This window comes from Trichomycterus rosablanca, chromosome 23, assembly GCF_030014385.1.
Source record: "Trichomycterus rosablanca isolate fTriRos1 chromosome 23, fTriRos1.hap1, whole genome shotgun sequence".
Classification (NCBI taxonomy): domain Eukaryota; kingdom Metazoa; phylum Chordata; class Actinopteri; order Siluriformes; family Trichomycteridae; genus Trichomycterus; species Trichomycterus rosablanca.
In genome coordinates this window covers 4303973-4325631 of record NC_086010.1, presented here as the reverse complement: position 1 = coordinate 4325631, position 21659 = coordinate 4303973, and the positions used below count along the sequence as shown (strand labels likewise).

General features: G+C 37.7%; 1 protein-coding gene across 1 annotated transcript; it reads left to right on the top strand.

The window, feature by feature from the left end:
• The first annotated feature begins 1339 nt into the window (after positions 1–1339).
• nr2f5 (nuclear receptor subfamily 2, group F, member 5) lies at positions 1340–13596 on the top strand. Its single transcript, XM_062985327.1, has 4 exons — positions 1340–2284; positions 9282–9562; positions 9783–10029; positions 12309–13596. The coding sequence occupies exons 1-4, from the start codon at positions 1918–1920 to the stop codon at positions 12623–12625; spliced, it is 1212 nt and encodes a 403-aa protein (XP_062841397.1). The 5' UTR covers positions 1340–1917; the 3' UTR covers positions 12626–13596.
• The last annotated feature ends 8063 nt before the right edge of the window (positions 13597–21659 follow it).

Here is a 21659-nt window from a genome sequence, read left to right as displayed (position 1 = left end):
TGAAATGTTTACTACAAACTACATGCTGCAGGATTTTCTACTCTTATACTAATACACGGTGGATCACTCAAGTGTTCAGTGTAAACCTTAAAGAAACAGCATCACTACGTTAAGGTGGCAAATATCACAACCAGGCAGCTTGGAATAACGCCATGTTATTGACAGGGGTAGAAGTTTAATACAGCATTTTCGTATTTCACTATAGGAAGGTGGCAGATTTTATTTGTGAGTCAAAATAAGTTTGGGACAATACAGTGGTGATATTCACCCTTACAGTAGTGATGTTTACACTAGAAAAACACCCTCCATGCCAGTAATTTCATTAATACCAATACTAACATAAGATAATGTAAGATAAAATAGCCTTTTATTATCCCACATTGGGAAAAATTTGCAATGTTACAGCAACTTTCAGGAATAAAGAGATATGAAAAGTGTTTATACATATATTAAAAACAGTCCTAAACAGAAGAACAGATATTGATTGCACTGACCAGTATTGCACAAAAATTCAACAAATGTTGCACTGTTTTAACGTTATTGGGTTATATATATATATATATATATATACTACTACTAATAATAATGTATAACATTAATAATAGTTACTATATAATAATAATAATGTATAACATTAATAATATTTGTTTTATTTTTCATTTTATTAGTGTTCACCATGCACAGTAGGCTAGTAATCTTCATTCTAAAAATGAGTGAATGAGTGCATTAATAATATTCTTTTGTAATATCCAACCTATCCATTTTCAAATTAGTCATATTTACCATATCCAGCAGTAACAATTAAAATGTTCACCCTATTCCTTGGCAATATTCACGTCATGCATTTTCCAATCAATAATGTTCACACAGTAAATTTGGCTGTACATATTCCCATTAGTCATATTCATCCTATTTAACCAACACATGAGTGATTTTTACACTATACATTTCCCAATAGTGGTATCCGCCCTATACAGTAGGAAAACAAACTTTATGCATTAACAGTATTCATCCTACACATTTAAGGCATAAAGATAATTTATATTATATTACAAAAAAACTTTAAATTAACTTGATGCCTGTTTACTTAATGGAATCACTTTAACAGGAAAGCCACCAGCTACACATGCACTACCAACAACCAATAAGTGCTCGGTTTTGGAGTTTGACCACGCCTCTAATGAGAGCCGTATGTCCTAATATGGCGAGTATGTCCTAATTTGAAACTTAATGGGCGGGGCTTGGACAGCTACGGCTGTTTAGTGTCACTTTCGCCGAACTCGGGAGTACGAGAGGTGAACTGACAGCTGGCGGATGAGCAGCGCGTCTTTAGCGAGAACCTCGATTTCTTATCGCAGAATTACTTTACTACTTTACCACGTTTGCAGTATTGTGGTTCACGAATTGTTCGTGAAACTTTTATAGACTTAGAGGTTTAAGGACGTTCAACGCGTTGCTACGGGGAGCGCGCATGCGAGTTTAATTACCTGCTTGTTTTGCATGCATGTTTTGCGCTGTTTTGTAAAATGAGTTAAGAATAAAATCTCTCCTGACATTTTTTTTAAACGTCTGAAATGCGTGAAAGTTTAAACTGGACTTTGCCTTGGAACAGAAACTTTTGCGCATGCAACACAAACTCTGGACAGATCACATCTTTGCGTCTAGTTTGTGCGCTAAGGAGCCGCGTTCTGGACTTTTGATCATGTCACCGTTGCGCGCACATTACAAACTTTACGACCTTCATCATTAAAATAAACAAGGGCTTATTTATTTTTACGAAAAAACTTTTTTTTGTTGGTGAATCATTTTTAAATCTAGCAAAAATCTCGACGGACGCACGCGTTGGATTTGCAATCTCCGGCGTAACGGGGTCCCGCAAGCAGATTTAACATTTAACCCACAACGCTACGGGATAGCATGGCAATGGTAGTAAACCAGTGGCAGGAAAGCATCGCAGCAGACCCCAGCTCTCAGCTGCAGATGTGCGGCCAGGAGCCCGGCGGAGCCCCTACCACCCCGTCCGGCTCCACGCCGGGGACCGACGCGCTGGGAGCAGACAAGCTTACCAACGTGGACTGCATGGTGTGCGGGGACAAATCGAGCGGTAAACACTACGGCCAGTTCACATGTGAGGGCTGCAAGAGCTTTTTTAAGCGCTCTGTGCGACGCAACCTGACCTACAGCTGCCGCGGGAACCGGGACTGTCCTGTGGACCAGCACCACCGCAACCAGTGCCAGTACTGCCGCCTCAAGAAATGCCTTAAAGTGGGCATGAGGAGAGAAGGTGAGTTCGACTTGATTACTTTTAATGATGCCATGATAGTGGGGATCAATTAATTGCTGATGTTATTATCTAGTTTGTTATCGGCTACTAAGTAATCAAGTAAACTAAATGGGTTTAAACAACGTCAAGGCTGCATTAACTATTGAGGATAATCAAACTTCTGTTTAAAATGTCATTGCAATTAAGAAAACATTATGTCCCATATAGGTTGATGTGTAGCTATTTAATCTGCAATACATATCTTAAAATTCTTAAGTATAATTTAACATTCATAGTAAATAGACACAATATTCTGTACATAATTACGTTCTGCAGCTGTTCACCCAAATAGGCTAAAAAGTTTATTAGTAAAATAGTATTATATATTACAATCAAATTAAAGCTAGTGTGTAATTTTACCTCTAGATTAATCTTGTAGTTTTGTTGTAAGTGACAATTAAATACACATAAATGTAGTGTTTAAGTATATAGCTAAATCCATCTCAACAGTTGTGTAAGCATTTTCAGGGTAAAAGTTTGTTCTAAAGTTAAATTAAACTAATTATTCTGTTGTGTTATTTTAAGTGTCCATAAAAAACTGCAAACCAATTCTACTGCATAATTATTTTAATGCTGGCTATTTTATCTAATTGTGACTTCTCAATGACGTGATGACAGTTAGGATCACTAAACTGTATTCAACTTTGGTTGTAGTTGGTGTAACTTAAAAGTAACTCCTTTTTTTATTGAAATCATGTGATGCAGCAGTTTATATCTGAAACAACAATATTTTGAGACAATATCGAGTGTATTTGGTTTGGGTTTTGTGGGCTAAAAGAAATAAAAAGCTCTATTTACTCCAATAAATAAATATAATGGCAAATATTTGCCAGTTCTATTTAACATATTGATTAATTGTTCATATTTATTATACAGTAGTTTAATAGGGTTTAATTATAATATTTTAAGTAAGGTTGGCTTGTGTAGTACTGCAAAATAGTCATATTATGGTTACAAAAAAATGAGACATTAAAATAGTCCTCACTTCTTTTTGAGGTCTTACAGTAACAGAACTGTAATAGTTGTTTTTATACCATGATCAGAGATATACCAAATACATGAACACTTGCCATACCAACTTTTCACATTAGTTTAATAACCATGATGTGAATAAATTGTGAAACTTTCTGTCTGAGTATAAAATTACTAAAAAATGTATGGCACTATATTGAAAAAAATGGGTAAATCTACTTCTTTACGTAAATTATTCATTGTGTGCATTAACCAGATGTAACAATATGAATTAAACCAATCTATTACCTGTCTATCATCAAATATAAATACACGAAAAAAATCAAACACATCCGAGCTTATCTGAGGCTATCAAGTGAATCTAAATGTCACTTTGTAGGGTTAAAGTGGAATGAAAAACCACTATGTCCTAATAAAGTGGACAATGTCACTTTGTCAGGTCAGATCTTAATCCCCACAGGATATGAAGAGCATTGATAAAGGAGTAAGTTTTTTGGTTGTTTTGCTCTTTGCCTGCATCCAAAGTGACCCAGTAAACACCATTTGTTGTATTATGTGTATTACAAATCACATAGGGTAAGTATGGTAGATGTACTGTTTGTGTGGTTGCTCTTTTAGTGTTCTGCAGTAGGGAATAATCATTCCTGATGTCCTGATTTAACTTTTAACATTTAATTTAAATTTGTCATGCTGAGTGGACATCTATATTGTTTTTTTGTTGTTGTTCTTAGTCTGTTTCTTTGTGCAGCCAGGATTTTTTCTTGTATTTCATTAGTAGAATTGACTGCTATAAATGGACTGATTTTAACTGAGTCTGGTTACCTGCATTAGAGCCACATTTGATACAGCTGTTATTAGACAATCACATTGTCAAGCTTTTTTAAATTTTGCACTAGACTATTAACGCATATTGATTTATTGTATTGTCTTGTATTGTTTTCTGAAAATATACTTGTGTGTATGTAAACTTTTGGCTTACAGATATTCTTCTCACTCCGTCCTGTGTTCATAAATTAGTTAAGCTTCCTCTGAACTATGTAGTGTTGCCTTACAAGAAATAGATAAGAGAAACAGAGAAGTACCTTGTATACATGCATTTCTAATTTCTGTGCTAATCTATAGGCATTATATAAAAGTAAATTGACTTGGTATCCTGATTGCAGCTTTTGTTTATTTCTCATAAAATACAGATATTAGAGCTCAGAGTGTTTGCTGATAGAGGATTGATTTGATACTGACATCTTCACAGTAACCAAGTCCATTTTTATCAAGCAAGTTATTCAAAATGTGATAGGGACAGGCTTTCAGATAGTTTGTGTTCTATGTTTACTATGTTTGTAATTTTTTATTTAATGACATTTGAGAACAGTTGTCCACTTTTCTTGTTAACTGGGTAGCACTGGGTCACAACAGTAAACTAAATCCGGTCTTGTATGCGGCACAGATCATTAATGTATAACAAGCCACAAAAGGCTTATGAGCCACATGTTGAGAAATTAAGTCTGTGTATGAAATCAGAAAATATGTTAAATTACTGATTCTGATCAGTAAGGCCAGTATCAGCTCCAATGGTGATATTAAGTTACCAATCTGGACATATATATTGACTAAAATACATCTAAATGCACCAGTTACATCACATGAATGTGAACTAATAGGCCTTTATGTAAATAAAGGAATGATATTTAAAACTGTGGTTAAACCTGCTAAGATGCTTAACATATAATAATTATCTATAAATCTGTGTAAAAGTCTATCTATTTTATACATATCATTATCTATTAGAAAAGACTTTACTCACAATGGACTGGAACAAATCTGGCCTAAATACCAACATTAGAAATGACTGATTTGTTGAACTACTGTCATAAAAAGTTTTTATTAAACTTATTTTACTGAACATATTGTGGTAACCCTAAAAAAATCTAAGATCATATAATTTTGACTAACTTTACATGTCTTTAAAGGTTATAAAATATCTTTGATGAGTCTCAAAATACTGCTTGAGTGACGTGTGTAGTTGTTGAAATCAATAGATATGATTACATCAATAGATATGATTAATAGACGTACAAATAGGCCACTTGTCTCCGAAGGACCATCCTCAAAAGGGCGTGACAGAATTATTGTGAAGTTTATGATTGTTTCTGAAGCGAGTCGATTCAGTAAGTTCTTTGTAATCTGAAGTGTTCAGAAATCCCACTCACTACTCCTACTGACAAATCACGTGTTTGCTGATGAATGGGCCTGAAGCATGACACAGGCTTCATTATGCCTCACAAATACTCTCAGTTTAACCTTGTTCCTGGAACACCATTTTCTGCTTTTTATATGTACTGTATATGTTTTTTACATAAGAGAGCTTTGGACAGACGGACAAAACCCCGGATGGGTTTGAACATTGTGTGATTTAACAAAAATAGGTCAAAGGACAGATTTGTGAGCTTTGCTTCCCTTTTGGCACAACACCAAGCTTCTCAACTGCTCTACCTGTTTTCGCACTTTAGGCTCCTCTTTGACATGACTGACATTCTAGTCTGACAGAGGGCTCATGTGATGGAGAAAGAGCAAGTGTGACCGGCTGACAGTGGCCTTGAGCAAAGTGTGTGTTCGTTTGCTGGAATGTCCCGCATGTAATGCCATGCATGACCTTTTTTAAGGCAAGGATATAGATATAGACGGGATGAAGTTTGGCATTCCCATACAAAAGGCTCTACTCATGATCTGTCTTACATTTTCTTGTCAGTTATGTCCATTGAGACTCTAGTCAACAGTTCTTTCAGCTCATAGTAAGTGCTCTAATGCATATAAGTGTAAAAGTGTAACAGTGTAAAAAAAAAAACATCTTGGTAGGCCAGCATGCGAATAATAACAACGTACACATGCTAGTGCTGAAATTCCAGCATTCACTCACATACAGAGGCCTCATCCTGTGACCCGTAACAAGAGGTGAGATATAGGTCAATGGAAGGTAAACATTAATAATAGACAGGTTTAAGACAAAGTCCAAATGTGACAGCTCTTAGCAGGGTTTGGGTTAATATCACCTTGCTACTCATGCAGTTAGCTCAACAGAGGAAGACTTACTCATTTTTTATCCTTAATTTTTATAATATGAACTCCTGGCATTATTAGAATGTTTCTTAAAACATTTCCTCCAGGCTCAGGCGTGTTTGGCAGTGTCCTAATTATCTTGCCTCAAATAGCGGTTTCTTAGAATGCGCCCACATTATCAGCTTAACCCTCCTTATTTTGTCACTAGTTCATATGAAATCCTTCATATTATCCTTCACTCACTGTGTGGAACTTAGGGTTGGAAAAAATAGAACACCAGAAAAAAAGGCAGAGTGGGAGCAAGAGAAAAATGGGGAAGTCGAGTTGCTAAGACACTTGACCTATAGCTAGAGATTTCCCCACCTTCCCACAATGTGTTTTGCATACTTCCTTATTAATTCATCAGTGCTCCATTAGAACACCATGTGGCGGTTGCTATTATAGGATGTGCAAAGGCCTGTTGGCCAAAATCTGTTCACACAAAGTGTCTTCATGTTGCAGAGATAGACGTCATCAATGGATTCAAAGTGTCAAAAGTCAGATTCACTACCATTTGACCTCATTTAACTTATTTGGCACAAAGGTTCTCTGTCCCAGACTTGAGGCCCCATGCATTGCATATTTCTATTTTTCACAAAAATGTGCCATCAGTACTGCTCTGATTTAGAATAAAAGCTTAAACACTAGGGCAAATTTGTATTCAACTGCACAGACCGGACATCCTTTTCCCCTACTTCATTTGACTGTTCACATGGCCATCAAATAAAGCACAAGGACATGGATCAGGCAACAGTGAACTGACAACACTTCTGTGTTCAGGGTCATTCCTATTATGACTCACTGAACTTTGTTCAGTGGAATCTGTAGCAGAAATGACATCATATTTACAGGAATTTGTTAGGGTTTAGGTCACCTGGAAAGAACAGATGACTACTGGTAAAATAAACAGTTCTGCAGATCATGTGCTGCATTGTCAACCCCCAGTGTGTTCACATGTGTTTTTAATGTAGGGTTATAAGGTCAGGAAAAGCCCCCCTGTTGTGTTGCACAGCTCCAGTCCAGACATGAATTTAAAATTTTCCACCTGATTCACCTTTTTAAAGCCCTGTTCTTTCTACCTATTGTAGAAGAAGCCTGGGGTGATTGACTTAGTATTTTAGAGTATCTGCCTGTCACTTTGAAGTTTCCTATGTAAAGAGTCTTGCTCAGATTGCTGGCTCCATGCCACCACTTGCCACCCACAGAAACTGGAACAAGGCCAATTTTTCCCCACATACTCCGTCACCTTTTTATCTGGACTGTAGCCTTTGACCTCTTACTAAGCATTTCCCATCTCCTGTCTGAGACAATGTTCACAGTGTAAAGCTTTACTGTAAATTGTTTTGTTGGATCAAAATGTGCAGGGATGTGGCATCCACTACCACTCCAATAAATATATGATATAGTGTATGAGAAGAGTTTTGATTTGTACCAGAATTAGTCCTTACATCTGATCTCTGGTATTTTATAAACTTTTATGTCCATTCCATCTTCCCACATTTTCATGTTGGCTTTCTTGACAATAAAGTCAGCCTGATGTGGCTCTGCAAGCCTATTTAGACACCTATTTTACAGGACTTTTGATATGAGCCTCTAAACTTCACCTGAAATCAGGCTAAAGTCCCTGAACCTCTCCCAGTGTTGGACACGCCAGTGTCTCCAGCCCATTGTCAGGCACATTCATTAAGCCCTTCCCAGTGTCAGACCTGGTCCCTAAACCCTCCTGACCATCTGTCTCAGTTCTTGAGCTTTCCCCAGTGTCAGGCTTAACCCTGAGCCTTCCCTAATGTCTGGCTTGCTTTTCTAGCCCTATGCAGGATCAGAATCCATCATTATTTTTCCCCAGACTCATCCTTTAACCTTTTTACAGTTTGATTCAGCCGTGAGCCATTAGCAGTGTTGTGCTCAGTCCCCTGACTCTTCCATAGTGGTATTTGTACTGCCCTGGTTCTTGTACCATGTCACATTTCTATTATTGGCTTGAGTAGGCCTGACTCCTGTAGAAGACTTAATTTATCTGCTGGTACAACTCAACAGGGTTGCTGCTCATTTGTGCATATGCTTTACTTAACACATATGTAAACTATTGATGTAATTTATAGACAATGTATATATTATAATCTTGACAATAAACAGTGTAATTAAAGTTAGTATGACCTGGTCAAAAATTATTTTAGAGCTTCACCCCAGAATTCACAAATCCGTCCTGACATCTATTATTGTCACTAGAAATATAATAGGTTTGTCTAGGGTGGACTTTTCTGTTTGCTACAGTACAGTATCTGTTTTCAACATGACGTCTGAAAGCAACGTGATAATTAACACTAATCTCTACTTTGATTAGGCAGAAGGGCATGACCCTTGCCATACTTTGCAGTCCTTAAGCGACACAGCTGTTCTATTCTAGGAGCAAATGGGACAGGTTTTCCTTCCACCTCTCTGTCTGTTCTGTCCGTGATCATTGTATGTAACAGTAGATGGAGTTATTAGACAGCGGCATGGCCGAACAGGTGTTTTCCAAATGGCCTTTGAGTGTATGGTGGCAAAAATGGTCCGTTTGGCCCTTGGCCTCCAGCTGATCCATTTGTCAGGAGGAGGTGTGAAAAACCATTCCACTTTAGAAAGCACTTGCTCACTCATTACTCATTGATATGGAGCAAAGGAGGAATTTTTTTAGTTTTATCTCCTATAGAACCCCATACAGCAGCAGGATAATTTGGATAAATCTTTTCCACAGCGTAAATAAGGTTTTTGTCTTTCGGAAAATATCTATAAATTTCTAGTAAATCAAACCTCAATTGTTGTATGAATGCATTATTTAATAACTATATCAATACTTTTAGTATTTCCAGTTGTTTACATTATTTGTGCTCTCTTCTGCTTTTATCTTCAGCTGTCCAGCGAGGACGCATGTCCAGCTCTCAGTCAAGTCCAGGCCAGTACCTAGCCAATGGAAATGACCCTTACAATGGACAGCCTTACCTGTCAGGCTTTATCTCACTGTTGCTGCGAGCGGAGCCATACCCCACGTCCCGCTATGGTGCTCAGTGCATGCAGTCAAACAATCTGATGGGCATCGAGAATATCTGCGAGTTAGCGGCTCGTCTTCTTTTCAGCGCTGTAGAGTGGGCCAAGAACATTCCCTTCTTTCCAGACCTGCAACTTATGGACCAGGTAAATTCACCAGAGTACCATTGAGAATTTGTAGTTTTGATACATTTGAATCCAAAACAATACTCTCATGGACTCACAGGATTGTTTTATAGTGCTTTTTTATGTTATGGTATTAGAGGAGATCTGTTGTGCCTATAGCAGGGCAGAGATGCCTTGACAACTTGATCTCACTCTTAAAAATTATTGAAAATGTCCTCATCACTGTGTTGTTGGCTTCTAGGTGGCACTGTTGCGGATGTCGTGGAGCGAGCTGTTTGTGCTAAATGCTGCGCAGTGTTCCATGCCACTACATGTAGCACCCCTGCTGGCTGCTGCTGGCCTGCATGCCTCCCCTATGTCGGCCGAGCGCGTGGTGGCCTTCATGGACCATATCCGCGTCTTTCAGGAGCAGGTGGAGAAGCTGAAGGCCTTGCAGGTGGACACTGCTGAGTACTCCTGCCTTAAATCCATTGTGCTGTTTACTTCAGGTAAGAATCACCTGCTATAGCAGATTGACTTAATAATTAAAGCTACAGTTGTACTTTTGAAGATTAAGGGATTTTAAGACCCCTTTAGTAGGGGAATGTCAATGCAAGCAACTCACTGTTTTTGCTTCAAATTCAAACATAGTTAAAGGTCATGAGTTGCAGGAGAAACACTTGCAAGAAGTATTGAAAAATACTACTGAGTTTTGTGAATGAAATGTACTACATTTTGAATATAATTAAGCCTGCTTTACTTACACTTACATTTTCTGCATTTAGCAGACGCTTTTATCCAAAGTGATTTACAATTATCATTGAAAACAATTTGAGCAATTGAGGGTTGAGAACCCTGCCCAGGGGCCCAACTGTGACAACTTGGCAGTGGTGGGGCTTTAACCAGCAACCTTCTGATTACTGGTCAGGTACCTTAACTTCTGAGCCTTGAATACTGAATAACCTTTTGCAAAAATTTTATCCTTAGCATGAAGCTTATTTCTATTTCAGCTAATCAGACCACACTGACTTGTATACAAGGATGCACAGAATGTGCTTAAGATTTAAAGATGCATAGTAACTGTACACAAGCACTCGAAAAGCCTCCTCTGTTACACTTGGTTTACTGCAGTGGTAAAATGTGAAGTCAGTAAAACACTCACAGCTGTGATAAACAACTAATTGAATCTGTCATAATAAAGGTATGTCCAAGTCAGCACTGGTAAATGTATTTGGTGGGAATAACCCTTACACTGCAGGCAGGACACAAGCTAAACCTATTCTAGTGCGATACGAGGGCCCAGGCACGGGTATTAAGTGCAGTTTATATTCATATGTGTTGAAGTTGATAAAGTATATTATTAAGTTTCAGGTTTATGCAGCAGTAAGGAATTCTAAACTGATTCTTAACTGAAGAAAAACACACAAGCTGGGATTTTTATTATCTAGTGTATTTCTTCATGGGTGGAGAAAATGTGACATTGCTCAGAATACTGTACATATTATCCACCAAACCCAGTCAAAGTCATCCAAGTACAGAGCGATAGGTCACTAGCTGGACCTCACATGCTCATCTTCCAGACCTCCACTTATGATCTGTTCTTCAAGCACATTGTTTCCTGCTATTCCCAACTCCCACAACACACACTTTCCTAGTTCTACAATAGAAACACACACTCCCTAATGTGCCATGAGCTCGTTTCTTCAGTTCTTCATGCTTGTATCTATTATTGAAACCAGCTGGGCAGACTCTCGCCCCTCCCCCCTACTCCCACCAACACGCCTGAATTATGCATGCTTGGTTACAGTAAGAGGGATTTGATGCAGCCCAGTCCTGACCTACATAACCCGTCGCCTCCTTCCCAGAGGGCTTTGCACCCCACCACGATTGGCCCAAACCTCCCGCCAGGGGTCTAATGTTGGCCCCACCTTTTGCCTGGAGTAGTAGCGGTAGGGGCTTGTCCATGCGTGCCCTTACCGCACAACACAAAGGAAATGAGAGCGAACCTGCTATCACACAGTTAACCTCAGAAGAAACATACACACACACACACACACACACATTTTCCAGCACCAGTATTGTATTGAGTCTGATGCATTACCCATTCCCTCCAAGATATTACGTACAATTACTTACAGCATCTTTATGTGAGCCACTGCAACAAGGACATACATGAGAGTTATGTATTTCCTGTAGCTGGGAATGGGTGGGGTAATCTTCACAGAAGTATCAACAAAATGTCTTTTGTTTCTCTGAACTAAAACTCAGCAGTCACGGAGTTCAGATTAGAAATGCATCACTGGGGGAGCAAATTAGAAACAGTCCTAATAATGTTTACACCCATGCAGAAGGTTGTTTATTTAAAAATTAATATGGTATTATATTTGGCATAGCCTAATCAAATGACTGACTTCTTTAAATTAAGCTGAATTCCTCACTTTATAAGAATGCTTCTATTAATTGTAGTCATTTTGTAATGGATATACCTGTGGATAGAGCTCTCACAGTACCAGTTCTGAGATGTTGGAGACATATTTTATTATTGTTTTGTTGACAAGGCTTTTTGGCTATGTTTTGACTGTTTAAATTGTAATAAACCAGATACTGAGTTCAGTTCATTTTTAGGAAGCTAGATTTCATATGCAACTTTAAGATGTTTACATTAAATTATATCATGACTCATTGTCTGTAATAATAATTAAATTAAATTTTAAGCCGTCCTTTCTCTGCTCTCAAAAGTGCCAAGTATGTACTAACCTCATTTTCAATTCCTCTTGGCTTTTTTCAGATGCTATGGGTCTGTCAGATGTTGCCCATGTGGAGAGCATACAGGAGAAGTCTCAGTGTGCCCTTGAGGAGTATGTAAGAAACCAGTACCCCAACCAGCCCAACCGTTTCGGGCGACTGCTGCTGCGGCTTCCGTCACTGCGCATCGTCTCATCGCCCGTCATCGAGCAGCTCTTCTTTGTGCGCCTAGTGGGCAAAACACCAATTGAGACACTGCTCAGGGACATGCTGCTTTCTGGTTCTAGCTACAACTGGCCCTACATGCCCGTCCAGAGAGAACGGCCACTTTCCCTTCACTACAATGAGAACGGGCCTTGACCTCATCCTTAGCAGAACATCTTCTAGTTCTCATCAGCATCTGTTTGACATTCAAATGAGCCAACAGTCAAGTCTGTGGTTGGGAATGGAACTCACGAGAGCTGTTCAGCAGTCGCTCTGTAATGTTTACGATCGTGACTGAGAGCTTGCATCAGTGCTGACTGACAAGTAATTTTCGGAGTCCATTTCTGATTTTTAAACAAACCAGAAGCCATTAAAGCAGATACCAAAGTGGGCATCTTTTTTACCAGGAGATTTTGAGACATTTGGTCTGTGTGGGGTTTAAAGAGAACTTTTATCCTAAAGAGACTGAAGAACTCAGAAAGTGTGCAGCTGTACTGCATTTATGTGAGAAACATTAAAGCTGGTTAGTAAAGTGACAAGTGAGACTGAATATGTAAGCCAGCTTTAGAGCCATTGCCAAATCAAAAATGGTATGAGAACTGTGTGCCAGTATTGGTGACAAAAGTTTGTATTCGTCTCAGTGTTATTTTAGGTCTCTGAAGGAATTTAAAACATGAAAGAGGCACTTCAGTCAACCCATTTTCTCTATGCTCTTTTCAGCTACCACCAAAAAACTAGCACAGGTAGGTAGAAACAATATAGTTGCCAAAAAAGGTCTTAGTCCATATTTTTTTTATGTTATTAAGCAAAACACAAAACAATATATCAGTCGGGACCTCAGCTAAACATATAGTCGGCTCTTAAGAACAGAACTCCAAGCTATATGAAGCAACAGTATTTTGTAATTTTTCTAGCATTTTGTTCGAGTCTGTTGAAGTTCAGCTGTCACAGTTGTAACATGGCACTACAGCTTTTAAAGGCAACACTTGGATGTATAAACCACAGGGGCCTAAGAAAGCACGACCTGTTATATTAGTTCACAGAATATTTCTATAAGAGTTTTTTCTGTATTTTAGGTTTGAAAGAAAAGAATCAGTGAAATAAAAGTTTTCATTCACAACATTAAACTGTTTCTGGTTTTTGTTACTGGAATTATTTGTTACAACTAAAATTATTCAAGATCAAAAGTTTCTTAAACAAGGAAACTTAAACAGACAAGTGATTTATTTTGTATTTGCCTGTTAAAGTACAAATACTGTTATATGGTACAACTAATAAAAAGTAATGGAAATGGGAGAGGGTGGCATAGTGGTGCAGTGGGTAGCACTGTTGGAGTGGAGCGGTCCTGGTCCTTTGTGTGTGGAGTTTTCTTGTTCCTCACTTAATATGGAGCATCCACTAATTAGCAAATACTGGTTTGAAACACAGCCTCGTCCTCTGTCAAACTTATTTCAGTATCAAAACAGACTTAATTAAATAATGAATCAGTCAGTAGATGTTTTAGAGTAAACCTTTGCCATTTTGTATGTAGTGGAGAGGTAAATCAGAGAACCTGGAAAAAGACAGTGTGGACAGTAGGAGAACATTGCACACTGCAAAAAAACTGAGATGACTTAAAGAATTAAATAGCCATTTGCAGATTTTATTTAGATATTATTATTATTGGCAGCTGTAGTGGTAGTAGCAGTGGAGTTAGTAGTAGTAGTTGTAGTTTTAAAGTTCGCTGTTTATATTTTTTGTCATTTCAGTCCAATTGGAGACATGTAACCGGTTTTGTTCTTTTCCAACCCCCACTTTTCTATCATGCAGGTTGTCTTATGTCTTTGAGGACAGCTTATATGAGGATGAGTTATGCTTTCATTTCAAAGCTGTCAGTCCCAGCCGGACACAGTGACCTCTCCCGTGCCTGTCCCATGAATGTTATCTTGCTATGAATATAAACCACATGTGGTACATATGGTTTATATTCACATTTACTGTACATATGTACAGTAGAGTTTGGGTGGGCATTTAATCAATACATATATAGTGTATCATAATATATATAGTGCATCTTTTACCTTTGCCCATTTGTCACTAGCATATACGACCCAACATATAAATTGTTCATTCAGGTGAATTAAGGTTCTTTAAGCAGAACAGAGTCCAAGAAAGCCTACAATTGACATGCCAAACCTTGTATCTCTGCCTATAAATCATTCACACCTAGTTCTAATAGTTCCAGACTCCACTATCACCAACAAACAGATTGCAGCATTTGGCCCTGACTAAACAGTCACTCACGTTTAACCTCTGCACCTCAATCTGTTATGACATGGTTTCAATTTGCTGAAAGACATGAACGTACTATAGTGAGTCTGAGGTAGAGGGGCACGGTACCAACACAAGTGTGTTCTGTATGTTAAATAGATTAATAAAGATGGCCTGCGGCTATTGCTTTTAAACGTGAATGCTAGTCACAAGGGCAAGGCACCGTGACTGCACTTCCCAGTGTGTAGTGTTCAGATCAATAGACAAATTGAATTGAGGTCACTGTTTGTCTATAAGGGGTCCTCTTTTTTGGCTGACTGTTAAAAAGCCAGCTGGGCAGGAATAGAGAGGGATTTTTTCAGTGGACTTCTTTCTACAAAAGACAGACAGACAGATGAATAGATTGAACACTTTTTTCCAAATAAAGACAAAATTAAAAAAAAAAGGAAAATCATTCAGTACTCTATTTTGTTTCTACTTTGCATAAATATGCAAAAGAGGATATTTACCTTCTGTTTGCAGGTAAAATATGACCATATCATGGTTTTACAGTCATCTACAGACTACGAATGTGCTTATGTTGTCTTCTGCTTTGTCATTTCCTTATTTACAGCAATTGCTTTAAATTGCTTAAAAAGGCTTTTCTAAAATCTGCCTTTCAGACTCTTTATTAACCGTTTTAAGTTATTCCTGCATTAGTCGCAGTTACCACCACAAGTCCTGGTTGTAGAGGATGTTGACTAATTTTTATAGACTCATTGTGGTAAACCAGCATTCATTGACTTTTAAGGCACCACTATTAATGGATATGACAATTTTCTGTTGAGATACCTTGTTTTATTGCTACTATTATTTACTGGTGTATATGGATTTGAGTACAGAATACAGACTGATATTGCTGTTTTTAGCATACAGTAATCTGGCCCAAATTAGCATCAGCTGCAAATGAATAAGCCACTTGACGTGCTATAGGACAGATGTTTGTGTTTGTGGAAAAGCCTCCTAGCTCTTTACCCAATCTAAATGCCATTTCGTGTTTCATGGTACACGATACTGAACAATAATTAATGACAAACACACACTTTGTGTTCAACTTTCCACATGGGAATTCCAACTGTTCTCCAGATAAAAATTGCCTTGCCAGAAACCTAAACAATAAAAAATAAAAAAAAACGAAAAGCCTTAGTTTTTTTTTTGCTCAAAATGAGCCAACCTTAATATTAACCTGGGAGGAAGATTTTCCAAAGCCAGTTAAACACCACAGCATCAATATCAATGAGCTGTGCTACATTTCTGCCACCTGCTGGAGCTTTGACATACGTTTAGATTTCTGGTTTTGTGCTTTACATTGCATTAGCAGTAGATTTTACAGTATGTAGTTGAACAGAAATATGTGAAAGACATTAATTAGAGAAAAAAACCTATTAAAGTCAAAAGTGTACATACACTGCTACAGAACATTTATGTTAGTCCTGGAGTTTCAAAGATTTCTGCAACTGTTCCTTGTGATTGGAACACACACTTCAACGTAGTAACGGCCCAAAAATTATGCAGTTTATGTGGTTAATAAGAACAAGACAAATTCCACACACCTTACAGATACGTCTGTGATTAGTCTGAGGCACCAACATTACATTCTATCTAGATATCTTGTACCATTATACCAATTAACAGTAGTCACTCCACTTACTGGCATGTTTTTGAAAAGTGGGAGAAAACTGAAGCTCAGAGGAAGCCAATGTTGACACAGGAAGAACATAGCAAATTCCTCAAATAGATAAACCAGAGCCAAAGATCCAGTCCTGAACCCTGGAGGCAACCCTGACATCAGCAATTTAGGGAGAGTACTTAAGAGCTTAGAAATATCTAAAGCTATAGAAACTTAAGAAATCACAGAGCAGTTATCACCAAATAGTGGAAACAAAGAAATGTGGAAAATCTACTTAAGAGTGGCTGACCTGTAGAAAAAAATGTAAGGGCTAAGCAACAACTTAACACCTAAATCATTTAATACATTCTTATTAGATCTAGCAAAAAGAAAATACAGCATATCACAGTAACAACATTAAGTCAAAAGCCAAACATGGTGATAGTGTGGTATTGAATTGTTTTGCTGTCTCAGAACCTGGTAACTTTATTAAGGGAATAATAAATGTCACTCTATGTTAAAAAAGTCTTGGGCAGAACTTTAAGTCATCTTTTTGTAAGCTGAAGTGAAAGTGTGCTTCTTGCAAGGATATAAATAATAGGTTATTTTTTAATATAGGTAATAAATAACATGGTTTGACATTTTTGTGTAATATAATGTTTTTTAATTATTCAAAACCATGTAATGACATGGATTTTTACAGTACTGTATATAGTAGCTAAATATGAATTAATTGTGAATTAAACATTTACCTCAATGAATTATTATGATGTTTCAGTATGGTTTCTTTTACTGAAGCACCAATATGACTATAGTGTGCATGTTTCTTGGACATGAAATTGGATATTAATATAATTTTAGACACATCTGTTTTCACTTGCGTCATGTTATTCTCCTGTGGGGGTTGTGACTCGCCCCAGCGGTTGCTTTGCCCCAAGGCCCCATTTGACCCACTAACTCTTAGTCATAAGGCCTGCAGAAAGTAGGTGGTATATGGATGAAAAGAAGAAATATCATTCAAAATGAATGAGAAGTGACTTAGTCACCAAACTATACAATAAAAATCCATTTAGCTGAACCTGAGGTTTTCAGATTTGCTGTCCTATAAAATAATAGCATTATTTTACAGACCTATTAAAAGTGGGACGTAGATAAAATACAAAAGCAGTGATTTACCTTTTTCAGGTATTCAATAGAACATAATACAAAATATATATATTTTATATTTAAATTTATTCATTTTCTTTTGACTTATTTAAGTTTTTTCACCATATACAGTCCATAACATTTTTAACATTTTAACCTTTGATCCTTTAGACATGCATTAAAACATATGAATTTTGGAGCAACCTGTTTTGGGGACATCCTTGCTTGTTTCAGCAAAACAATGCCAAGCTACATTCTGTACGTGATACAACAGCATTGCTCTGTAGTAAGAGAATGTACTGTAGGTGCTAGACAGGCCTGACTGCAATCCAGACCTGCCTTCCACTGACAACATGTAAAGCTCCGTAAAGCACTATAATCAACAATGGAGCTGCCGGAGCAGGTAAAATGTTATATCAAGAATGTTAATGAAATTAACCACAACAATTGCATAATTATTTACCAAATGATTACAGAACATCGTTAAAGGAAAAATGAAATCCTCTCTTAATACCTGATCATATTTTTTGTAGTATGTATAATCAATTTCAAACAATTAGTTACTTTCATAGCTGCTTCTGTGACAGCTCTCGGGAATTATCATGCCACTTTAAAATACTTTAAAACATGTCGTTTACATATATATGTATATACACATATTATTATTATTATTATTATTAATAATAATAATAAAGAAGATATAGCAATTTTGTTTTGACCAAAATCAAATGGTATCATTACCATTTATTAAAAGAATGTCCTACAGCACACAACAGCAACCAATCTGTAAGAGAAAGGCTAGCATGTGCTTCCTCTGAGACATGCAAAGCCCACAATTGCCAGTTTAAAAGCTAAAGCCAATTAATACCAAGGGATAGATTCCTGCACCTAGAGACTCACTGGAGTTCACCTGAGGAATGCCATCCCTCCTGCCTAGAAAGACCAAACAGCTTGTGGCATCATTTGGACTCAAACTCATAACCTCCAGATGATTGGGTGAATACTTTTCCGTTGCATCCAATGTGCTTATAGCTTACAGCCTGTGAAAGTTTTGATTTATCATAGCTTGTTAATATTAGAGTAGTAATAACAGCAACAGACTTTACATTATAGATTTAATGGCTGTATTTTATCATACACATTAGGATCTTGCAAGCTAAACAACTGAGGTCTGTAGTACGTATGTAAGTGCTAATGGCTAACTGAAAGCTTGCTCTAACATCTCACCTGCAGTATTGTGTCCTGCAGATTATTCAAAAGATAATTGGGGACTCACATTCTGGGACCAGCTTTGTCTTTGTTCACCGTTTAAATTCACTGACCCGGACGTGTGAGGTCACAGGCATGTTAAATGGTGCGGGGTGCTGCAGCTGCATGATTCACAGTGTTTTTTTCTTGTGTTCTCACTCTGTGCGTGTTGACGTGTTACATGCGGATGAATGCATGCATTTTTGTGTACTGCTTTGTGCTGGCATCTGTGCATCGGGACAAAATTGGAACACACTTGGGACAAATTAGGGAAAAAACTGGGAGAAATGCAAAGCAGAAATATACATACAGCTGTTTTATTGTCTGCATTTTCATTACAGTTAGACTGAACAAATAAGCCAATCATTTACATAATACATACTGTACCCATCAAGGATACATTCATCCTGGTCTATTTTAAAAACATATAGCTAGCAACATCATTGTCTTTAAACTCTTCTCACAATACAATCATTCTTGATCATATTTTATTTGTTTTGTTGTACCTACTTTTTATTATATAATGTAATGTAAAGTAATGTACAGTAGTTCTCTTTTCCTGCATTCTTTTATTGGTTCTTTTTTACTGATTTTAATTCTTTATCATTTTCAGAGGCACTGTGAATTTGACACCACCTAAAACACTGGGCACAAGGCAGAAATACACAAGGCACTTAAAAAGGGCAACACACACATTCACTTGCACGCTTACACCTAGAGAGAGCAGCTAGTACAACTTCTGTGTAGAAAACAAAACAACTGGACAAGAAAGAACATGCAAAACATCTGACAGATAGTAACTGAAAGTGAGGATCAAAGCAGGTCCTTAAGGACTTTGTTGCAACTGTGCATCCCAGAAGTGAACATACATAATCAATTGTCTATGTCTGTTCATAAATCATCTTTTCATCTCAAGGCTGCGAGGGTCTCTGACCCTATGGTAGATCTGAAACCTGATTCTGAGGCATGCTGTAGCCTCTATTGCCTTCTCCACCTGTCCCACTGCTGTTTCCTACAGTGTGTGTGTGTGTGGTATTGTTAGTGTTGCTCAGCTCTAACACACCTGTTCCAATCTCATGGCCGCTCTGGCCCAGTTGTTGCTGTGCTCATTTCCGCAAGTGTGCAGCCCTTTTTAGTTCTCAGAAGCCTCCGCGTGCAGCGAGAACAAAATGATTTAAAGCTCTTTGTCCTTAGATGAAAGGTCACTTTCAAACTAACCAATAAAACATCCTGCTGCCATGATTAAACAAATTAAAAGCCATGACTAATAATAGCACTTTATCTGATTATATAATGTATAGGAACTACTTTCTTTTTTAATTATAAACTAATCAGTGGCAGAATTCAAAAGCAACTGTTTGTTGTAGGTGTTAACTAAATCTAGATCTTACACCAAGTTAAACAATATATTTAACTCTTTATTTTTATTTTATTTTATTTTTATTAATGGCTATATTCTGGTCAGGGTCGCAGTGGGTCTGATTCCATCTAGAAAGACTGCGTCCGAGGCAGGAATACCCTGAACAAGACGCCAATCAATCACAGGGCTTCAGCCATAACAATTTTTTAAAAGCTTACGTCTAAAGCCAAGTTAAAACTGTAAACAACTACCTAATTCCTTGCTCAAATTTATTTGAAAGTTGTTTACATTAGCTTTGAAATCTATCCAATTCAAGCCTGAACAAATCGCCTGAAGTACAAGCCTAAATTAGAACACACGTTTGAATCACATAATAATCAACATTTTCCCTGTTGCCCAAAAAGCACACATTTCTAATAGTAACAATAGTAGCAAGTGTGGTAACATGCCTGTGCTTTTGCAGGGCCTTCAGCAAGAACCCTCTGACTCTTACACGGCTCCATGCAGTGGAGATTCTTTATAGTGTAAGTAGGGGGTTTGATGACCTATGCAATACTGTTTCCTCTATCCCAAATAACTTATACTGCAGGCTGTTTGTTTTGACGCTCTGCTCAACAGGATTTGGATCAAATGCATTTTCACATCATGGTAGTGACCAAACCATGAAGGCACTCAGTTACTCATATGGCAGCTGAAATAGCCAGTGCATTGCTGGTCAACACACTTCTTGATTTGCTCACACCAAGGTGCATTTTAGTAAAACTAGTGCACTTACTGGCATATTTTTTAATGTAAAAAACCAGAGTAGCCAGAAGAAATCCAAGCAGAAAAACCAGACAGTATCTAGGGGTGGTCATTGAACCTGGTTTGCTAAAACTGTTTGGCACGAACAGCACCTTTACAGTAATTGCCAATTAAGCAAAGTCAACCTTGGCAAAAGTCAAATAGACTGGAAAACACAGAACCTTAATTTAATCTGACATAACCAACAGATGTCTTTGGGTTTTGTGTGTAGTGTTTTGACAGAGCCCAGTTCCATTTTTTTGCTCCGCCTTTACTTGAACTGTGGCTCACACTTGGCAAACACCATACAGACAACACTCCCCTCTGATTGAACTCTCACCAGCAAACCCAGGTTTTATCAGTGTGCATCAGAATGCAGTGTGTGTGTGTCTGTGTGTGTGTGTGCACATGTATTACTGTTCTTTCTGCTGGTATTTTGCCGCCGGATGCCAAACTGAGATGAGTATGTCCGCCACTGACCTGCCCATGACCTTTTTGCTGCAGTTTACACTCACCCCAATGCATGCCTGATTAGGAGGGTTTAAAAAACTGGGCATGTGCACTATCAGTGCCCTGTTACGTGTGTGAGCATCTTTTAACATTTGTGTCCAAGTGCAGAAGATTGAACATTTTTATATATCTGCACTTTCGATGTGATTTAGTGTTTGTTTTCAGTGTTTTTGTCCACAGGTTTGCATTTGTAAATCTGTAGATTTGTATATCTGGAATGTTTAAAATTATTTAAATAAGTATGC

Coding starts and splice junctions, on each gene's coding strand:
- nr2f5 (XM_062985327.1), top strand. CDS start 1,918: ATGGCAATGGTAGTAAACCAGTGGCAGGAAAGCATCGCAGCAGACCCC. Junction 9,563..9,782: donor ACCTGCAACTTATGGACCAG/GTAAATTCACCA, acceptor GTTGGCTTCTAG/GTGGCACTGTTGCGGATGTC. Junction 10,030..12,308: donor CATTGTGCTGTTTACTTCAG/GTAAGAATCACC, acceptor GGCTTTTTTCAG/ATGCTATGGGTCTGTCAGAT.